Source organism: Carlito syrichta, unplaced genomic scaffold (genome assembly GCF_000164805.1).
Source record: "Carlito syrichta isolate Samal-C Ts95f unplaced genomic scaffold, Tarsius_syrichta-2.0.1 Scaffold305794, whole genome shotgun sequence".
Taxonomy (NCBI): domain Eukaryota; kingdom Metazoa; phylum Chordata; class Mammalia; order Primates; family Tarsiidae; genus Carlito; species Carlito syrichta.
The window spans coordinates 202,001-211,379 of record NW_007249890.1 but is presented as its reverse complement, the minus strand read 5'-3'; the positions used below and the strand labels follow the sequence as shown (position 1 = coordinate 211,379).

Below are 9,379 nucleotides of genomic sequence, written 5' to 3'. Positions count from 1 at the left end.
ATGTAGAATTGATAGGTCACCATGGCTCACACCTGTAATCCCAGCACTTTGAGAGGTGGAGGCCAGAGGATTGCCTGAGCCCAAGGGTTCGAGACTAGTCTGGGCAATTTGGCGAGACTTCATCTCTACAATAAAATCACAAAATTAGCTGGTGTGGGGACACACACTTGTGGTTCCAGCTATTTGGAAGACTGAGGTGGAAGGATCGCCTGAGCCTCAACTGTGCCACTGCATTCCAGCCTGGATGACAGTGAGACTTCCACCAAAAAAAAAAAGTAAAACAATATTCCATATATTTCTTTTTTTTTTTTTGAGTTGGAGTTTCACTCTGTTGCCCAGACTGGAGTGCAGTGGCCACTCCCGGCCACCACAGCCTCGACCCACTGGGCTCCAGTGATACTTCCACTTCAGCCTTCCAAGTAGCCGGAATTACAGGCGTGCGCTACCACGCCCGGCTGCTTTTTGATGTATTGTAGAGATGAGGTCTCGCCAAGTTGCCCAGGTGGGTCTCGAACTCACGGGCTCAGGCAATCCACTCACCTCAGCCTCCCAAAGGCTCAGAATTACAGGCTGAGCCACTGAGCCCGGCTTCCATATATTTCTGAATGAAGAAAGATTATACCTGTTCAGCAGAGACATAGTAGATATAAAAAGTTAGCCAAATTGAACTTGTAGAGATGAAAATCCAATTATACTGGTTAGGGTGAGTAGCAGATTAAACAAAGAAGAAAAGGTTAATGAACTTGGAAGTACAGCAATAGGAGCCATCAAAAATGAACAGAGAAAAAAGACTAAATGAAAGGAACAGAGAATCAGTGAGCTGTAGAACCTCAGGTGATCAAATATACAGGTAATTGGAGTCCCCAAAGGAGAGAATGGAGGAAAAGGAGGAGAAAACAAATATTTAAAGAAATAATGGAGAAAAATGTTCCAAATCTGATAAAAATGATAAACCCAGAGGTCCCAGAATCCCAGTGAAACCCAAGCACATGACTCATAAAGAAAACTACTCAAGGCCCATTATAATCAAATTGGCTAAAGTCAGTGATTACAAGAAAATCTTAAAAGCATCCAGAGAAAAAAGATACATTCATTTAGCAGACTTCTTACGTCAAAAGATAGTGAGACATTTTTAAAGAGGCCAAGGCGGGAGGATTGCTCGAGCCCAAGAGTTCAAGGCAGCAGTGAGATAGGATTTTTCCACTGCACTCCAGCCTGGGTAACAGATGGAGACCTAATCTCTAATCCCCCTCCCCCACCAAAAGAAAAAAAAAAACTGGACATGGTGGTTCATACCTGTAGTCAAGGATTGCTTGAGTCCAATAGGATGAGGCCGCTGTCAAGCATGGTTGTGGCACTGTATTCTAGAATGGGCAACAAAGTGAGATCTGTTCTCTAAAAAATATAAATAAATAAAATAAAATAATGAGAAAGCTAGCCAGGAGTGGTCATGTACCTGTACTAGCTATTCAGGAGGCTGAGGTAAGAGGACTGATTGAGTCCAGAAGTTCGATCGAGTCTGCAATGAGCTATGATCATGCCACTGTACTCCAGCCTGGGCAACAGAACAAGACCTCATCTCTGAAAACAAAACAAAACAAAATAGAAACAAAACCTGAAGGAAAAAAATAACATGAATGTAGAATTTTACAGCCAAAGAAAATGATCTTTCAAAAATGAAGAGGAAACAAATACTTTTTCAGATGTACAAAAACTTTAAAAATGATCACTACCAGACTGGCACAGTTAGGATATGTTAAAGAAAGTTCCTCAGGCAGAGGGGAAATAATGCAAGATGAAAATCTGGGTTTATACAAAAGAATGCAAAATACAGGAAATGGCAACAATTTGAGTAAATATAGACCTTTTTCCCTGACTGTTTAAATCCCTTTAAAAGTTAATGAGCTGGCCGGACACTGTGGCTCAGTCTGTAATCCCAGCACTTTGGGAGGCCGAGGGGAGTGGATTGCCTGAGCCCGCAGGTTTGAGACCAGCCCAGGCAACTTGGCGAGACCTCGTCTCTACAATAAATAGAAAACTAGCCAGGCATGGTAGTACGCGCCTGCAGTTCCAGCTACTTGGAAGGCTGAGGCGGAAGGATTGCCAGAACCCAACAGGTCGACGCTGGGGTGGCCATGAGTGTGCCACTGTACTCCAGTCTGGGCGACAGAGTGAGACTGCAACTCAAAAAAAAAAAAGTCAATGAGCTGTTTAAGACAAGAATAATAATAATATGAATCATGTGCAATTAATAACATGTAAAAGTACAACATGAATCAACTATAGTACAATGTCTTAAAGGGATGGAATAGAAATATGCTATGGTAAGATTCTAATATTGCTTTTTTTTTTTTTTTGAGTTGGAGTCTCACTCTGTCGGCCAGGCTGGAGTGCAGTGGCACACTCATGACGACTCCAGCATCAGCCTGCTGGGCTCAGGCAATCCTTTTGCCTCAGCCTTCCAAGTAGCCAGAACTATAGGCGCATGCTACCATGCCCGGCTAATTATTTATTTATTGTAGAGACGAGGTCTCACCAAGTTGCCTGGATTGGTCTCGAACCCACGGGCGCAGGCAATCCTCTAACCTTGGTTTCCCCAAGTGCTGAGATTACAGGCTGAGCCACCGAGCCCGGCCTGATATTGCACGTTCTAATATTGCACATGAAGTAGTTGAACATCACTTAAAGGTAGACTGTGTTCAGGTAAGGATACGATAAAACGTAAAGTAGGTTTTGTGGGGTCGGCCGGGCCGTGGGAGCCGAACCACAGCATTCGCCGGGCGGCCGGCCTCCCACACCCGCAGATCCCCCGGCCGCGCCATGTCGGTGAACATGGAAGAGCTGCAGCACCAGGTCGTGATCAGCCAGTTCGTTCTGGCCGCGGGCTGCGCGGCCGACCAGGCGGAGCAGCTGCTACCGGCGGCCCACTGGCAGTTCGAGACCGCCCTGAGCACGTTTTTCCAAGAAACCAACATTCCCAACAGTCAACCCCCCATGATGTGCACTCCCAGCAACAACCCTATGAAGGCCGTGGCCTGCTTCCCCCTGCAAACTTCAGCCCCTTCTGGGCCTCGTCCCCCCCAAGTCACCAGGCGCCCTGGATCCCGCCCTCCTCCCCCACCACCTTCCACCGCCTCCACCACCCACAGCCCATGTTTTTGGGTCCTTCAGGAGTTTCTCTTCAGGCAAGTTTTTCTCTTTTTAATATATAACTATAATATATACGAGTATATAAATATAACTAGTGTATGCAAGAATGGGGCTGGCACGGCTTCCTCTGCCCCAGTCTTGAGGGGCAGGGGTGTGCTTCAAAACCAGATGGGACGTCCTTGCAGGCAAGAGGTGACTGTCAGCGGCCTCCTTCCTGTCCCAGCTTCTGGAACCGGGAAGAGGACCGCAACTGCTGTAGTCCTGGGAGCAGCTGAATAGCAGCTGCGCGAGGAGTTCTACAAGGACCCCGAGGCCCTCTTGGCATCCCTAGGCTCCTCTCATCTCCTCTTCCCCACCCCTGATCGCCAGTTGTGGCCCCCAGAGCTCTTGTCACCCTGCCTGTCGTCGCCGGTCTCCGGCTCGGTTGTGCAGGACTGGCATGGCGACTGAAGAGGTGCCTTGAGTCAAAGACTGGGTTCTGCCTGGCAGGGAGCTGACTGTCTCTCGGGCACCCTCCCTCTCCCACCGGACGGAGTGGAGAGCCTGCCTTTGGGTTTGGATCCCAAATCCAGAGTCCCATCTCACCAGAGCGAAATTTTAATGTAAAAACTTAAAAAGAGACTTTTCTAAAAAAAAAAAAGCAAAGCAAATACTAAAATAACAAAGCAAGGCAATGTAGCTAATAAGCCAATTAAGGAAATGAGCAGAATCATTTCTAAAAAGCTCAGTTATTCCCAAAGGAGGTAGAAAAAGAGAAGACGAGAATAAAAAACAGATGGGAGGAATAGACAACAAAGAAGATAGTAGATCTAAACCTAATTGTGTCAATAGCGTTATTCAATTTAAATATCACAATGAAAAGGCAGAAGTTGTCAGATTTGGCTATTAAAAAAAAAAACAAGACCCAACTATATGCCACATATACATGAAACCAATCTTGGGTATGAAGACACAAATAGATTAAAAGTAAATAGATGGGAAAAAATATATCCTATGCAGGCCATGCGCAGTGGCTCATGTCTGTAATCCCAGCACTTTGGGAGGTCAAGGCAAGAGGATTGCTTTAGCCCAGGAGTTTAAGACCAGCCTGAGCAACATGGCGAGACCTTGTCTCTACAATAAGTCAAAAAATTAATCAGGCACAGTGGTGCACACCTATAGTCCTAGCTGCTTGGGAGGTTGAAGTGGGAGGACCGCTTGAGCTCAGGAGTTTGAGGTACAGTGAGCTGGGATTGTGCCACTGCACTCCAGCCTGGGTAACAGAGTGAGACTGTTGATATATATATATATATATTTCTCCAAATATTGGGAAACTAAGTAACACATTTATTTTATTTTATTTCTTTGAGTCGGAGTCTTACTCTGTCGCCCAGACTGGAGTGCAGTGGTATGTTTGTGGCCACTGCAGCCTCTGCCTGCTAGTCTCAGGAGATCCTTCCACCTCAGCCTTCCAAGTAGCTGGAACTACAGGTGTGTACCACTACACCCAGCTTGATTTTTTGATTTATCATAGAGACGAGCAAGGTCTCACCAAGTTGTTGAGGCTGGTCTCAAATTTCTGGGCTCAGGCAATCCTCTCGACTCAGCCTCCTAAAGTGCTGGGATTGTAGGTATGCGTCACCACGCCTGGCTTAAATAATATATTTTAAATTAACCCCGGGTCAAAGGAAAAAAAGATGAATTTAAATATATTTGACTAAATGAAAATGCAATACACCAGAATTTGTGGGGTGCTACTAAAGCAATATAATATTAAATTTTAATTATTTATTAGATATTACATAATTGTTTAATTATTAATTTTAGAAGTAAGTTATACTGCTGCAAGCTATATTAGCAAATAATAAAGATCTCAAATCAATGGGATATAATTCAGCTATATGAAACAGGAGAAAAAAAGCAAATTCAACCCCATGTAAGTTGGGTGTGGTGGGGCTTGCCCACCTGATGTCCAAGTGACTCGTGAGACTGAGGTGGGAGAATCATTTGAGCCCAGGAGTTCAGGTTTAGATAGGGCAACAAAGTGAGACCTTGTTTCTGGAAAAACAAAACACAAAACACTATATAAGCAAATGAGAGGAAATATAGTAATAAGGATCAGAGTGAAAATCGATGAGAAAGAAAAAAAACAGAGAAAACCAAATGCAACCAAAAACAATAAACATGATGACTCAGTCTGCCATCCCAGCTTTTTGGGAGGCTGAGGTGAGTGGATTGCCTGAGCCCATGGGTTCGAGACCAGCCCAGGCAAGTTGGCGAGACCTCGTCTCTACAATAAGTAAAAAATTAGCTGGGCATGGTAGCCTGTGTCTATAGTTCTGGCTACTTGGAAGACTGAGGTACAAGGATCGCTTAGAGCCCCACTGGGCATGGTAGCATGTGTCTGTAGCTCTGGCTACTTGGAAGGTTAGGGTGGAAGGATCGCCGGAGCCCAGCAGATCAAGGCTGTGGTGGCCATGAGCATGCCACTGCACTCCAGTCTGGGCAAAAGAGTGACTCCAACTCAAAAAATAAAAAATAATGAAATAAATAAATAAAATGCTAATTTGAAAACATCATTAACAACTTTATGCTGATACTTTGACAACTTTGATTAAATATATATACATATTTTGGTCTTATTCTGTCACACAGGATGGAGTGCAGTGGTGCAATTATAGCTCACTTGTAATCTTAACCTTCTGGGCTCAAGCAATCCTCCTGCTTCAGCCTCCCAAGTAGCTGGGACTACAGGCGTGAGCCACCATAGCCAGCCAATTCAATAGAATAATTTTTTGAAAGACTCATACTACCAAAGCTCATTTAAGTAAAATTGATAACCTAAATAATGTTATAATAAAGAAATTCAACTTGTAGTTAAAAATATTCCCACAGTGAAAACTACTGGAACAGATGGCTTCACTGGGGAATCCACTAAATATTTGAAGAAGTCATAAAACCAATTCTACACAAACTCTTCCAGAAAATTGAAGACAAGGTAACATTCTTCAACTCATTCTATGAAGCCAGCTTTAGTTGAATACTGATACCAGACACAGATTAAAAGAAAACTATAGATCAATAACTTCTGTGAATGTAAATGCAAAAATTCTTAGTCATATTTTAACAAATTGAATTCAATGATGTATTTAATAAAAGGCTAATACAATATGTCCAACTGGTGTCTATTTCAGGAATGCAAGGTTGGTTAACATTTGAAAATCAATCACCAGGCTGGGCACAGTAGTTCATGCCTGTAATCCCAGCACTTTTGGAGACAGAGGTGAGAGGATTGCCTGAGCTCAGAGTTTCGAGACCAGCCTTGTCAACTTGGCAAGACCTTGTCTCTACAATTAATTTTTAAAAATAGCCGGGTGTGGTGGGGTGCACCTGTGGTTCCAGCTACTTGGAAGGCTGAGGCGGAAGGATCACCTGAGCCCACCATGTTGAGGCTGTGATGGCCGAGAGCATGCCACTGTATTCCAGCCTGGGTGATAGAGTGAGACTCCTACTAAAAAAATAAAATAAAATAAAATAAGAAAAGAAAATCAATTACCATATTCATAGACTAAAAATAAGTACCACTAAAAAAAGATAGAACAAAAACAAATCTATATGATCATCTCAATAGTTAGAAAAAATTTGACAAAATTCAACATCCATTACTTATAAAACCTCTTAGCAAACTAGGAATTAAAGTGATCTTCCTGTGGTCAGTGACAGAAAAAGTAAAAAAAAAAATGGTGACATGGTGGCTCACTTCTATAATCTCAATTATTTGGGAGGCCAAGATGGGAGGATTGCTTGAAGCCATAAGATGGAGATCATCCTGGGCAAGATAGCAAGAGCTCATCGCTACAAACAAATAAAGAAATAAAAATTAACCCAGGTGTGGTGGCACACACAAGTAGTCCTAGCTTCTCAGGAGGCTAAGGCTGGAGGATGGCGTGAGTCCAGGAGTTCAAGGTTACAGTGAGCTATGATCATGCCACTGCACTCCAGCCTGGGTGACAGAGCAAGACCCTCTCTCTAAAAATAAACACAATCAATCTTTAAAATTAAATTTTTTTTAAAAAAATCACTGATTCTCCTCAAACTATTGAAGGGTACCTATGAGAAACCCAATAGCTAACATCATACTTAATGATAAAAGAGTAAAGAAAAAAGATCAGGAACAAGGCAAGGATGTCCATTGTCACAACTATTATTTAACAACGTCCTGGGGATTCTAGTTAACATGTTAATCCAAGAAAAAGAAGTGAAAGTCATCCAAATCAGAAAGGAAGATGTAACATTGTCTCTATTTGCTGACAGCATGATATTCTATGTAGAAAATTCTTTTTTTTTTTTTTTTTTGAGTTAGAGTCTCACTCGGTCGCCCAGACTGGAATGCAGTGGTCGCTCCCGGCCACCGCAGCCTCGACTTTCTGGTCTCCAGTGAGCCTTCTGCCTCAGTCTTCCGAGTAGCCGGAATTACAGGCATGCGCTACCACGCCCGGCTGATTTTTTGGTTTATTGTAGAGATGAGATCTCACTGCCCAGGTGGGTCTCGAATCCACGGGCTCAGGCAATCCACTCACCTCAGCTTCCCAAAGGCGCGGGATTACAGGCTGAGCCACCAAGACCGGCTGGTAGAAAATTCTTTAGGACCTATAAAAATTTGACTCCAGATGGACACTGGAGACTCAGAAGGGGAGGGATCAAAAATCACCTATCAGATACAATGTGCACAGGTGAGAGTAGTGGGTACACTTAAAGCCCAGACCAAAACTATTAGCACCCTCCTAAACTACAGAAATTAAACAATCAAAAAATATATATAAAAATTTAAAAATTGACTACAACTAATAATGAGTTCCATAAGTTTTCAGGATGTAATATCAATGTGAAAAAAATCAACTGTCTTTCCATAGCCTAACAACTAACGATCAGAAATTGAAGGGAAAATATCAAAATAGCATTAAAAATATGAAACAGGGATAAAGGCGAGCAAGATTCACACTGAAAACTATGAAACATTGCTAAGAGAAAATTAAATAAGACCTAAGTTAAAGGAATGATATACCATATTTATGTATTAGAAAAGTCACTATTGATAAAATGTCAGTTTTACCCTAATTGATCTAGTGAGTCAGCAGAATCCCTGTTAAAATTCTGGTAGATTCTTTTTGCCGAAATTGACAAGACGATTCTAACATTCATATAGAAATTCAAGAGAACTAGAACACCCAAAGCAACTTTGAAAAAAAAGAACAAAGTTGGAAAATTCATAATACTTGATATCAAGGCTTACTATAAAGCAACAGTAATCAAGACAATGTGCAATTGGCATTAAGATAGACAAAAAAATTAATGGAACAGCGTAGCAATTCCAGAAACGGACCAGAAATATATGGTCAGTTTTTTTCTGACAAAGGTAAAAGGTAATTCGGTGGAGAAATCATGGTCTTTCAACAAATAGTACTGGAACAATTGGATATTCATATGCAAATGTACTTATATGCAAAACTTTGATTCCTAAGTCATACCATATGAAAAGTTAACTCAAAATGGATCATAGACTAAACTGTAAATGCAAAACTAAATGTAAAACCTAAAACTAACTTCCAGGAGAAAATCTTTCTGACTTTAGACTGGTTGAAGACTTTTTTTATATACAAATCCAAAAGCATGATGTATAAAAGAAAAATTGATAAATTGGATATCTTCAAGATTAAACATTTCTGGTCTTCAAAAAAAAAGTTTCAAGCCACAGACTGCCAGAAAATATTTGTTAATTACATATCTGAAAAGACTTGTATTCAGAATACATACATTTTAAAAACTCTCAATAATAAAGGGTGCAAAAGTTTCACTTAGGAGGAATAAGTTCTGGAGATCTATTGTACAGTATGGTGACTATAATTAATAATAATGCTGGCCAGGAATGGTGGCTCATACCTGTAATTCCAACACTTTGGGAGGTAGAGGTGAGAGATTGCCTGAACCTGCAAGTTCGAGACCAGCCTGGGCAACTTGATGAGACCTCATCTCTAAAATAAATCAAAAAATTAGCCAGATGTGGTGGCACGTTCCTGTAGTTCCAGCTACTTGAAAGGCTGAGGTGTAAGGATCATCTGAGCCCAGCAGGTGGGGTCTGTGGTAGCTGTGAGTGTGCCACTACACTCCAGCCTGGGTGACAGAGTAAGACTTTGAATCAAATAATAATAATAGCAATAATAATAATAATGAGTTGTTGATATAGTTTTTT

General features: G+C 41.8%; 1 protein-coding gene across 1 annotated transcript; it reads left to right on the top strand.

Moving 5' to 3' along the window:
• Window positions 1–2,812: 2,812 nt before the first annotated feature.
• LOC110596034 (UBA-like domain-containing protein 2) lies at window positions 2,813–3,613 on the top strand. Its single transcript, XM_021714811.1, is given in 3 exon segments — window positions 2,813–3,037; window positions 3,040–3,185; window positions 3,482–3,613. Coding segments are annotated over 3 exon segments (495 nt in total). The 5' UTR covers window positions 2,813–2,820.
• Window positions 3,614–9,379: the final 5,766 nt, after the last annotated feature.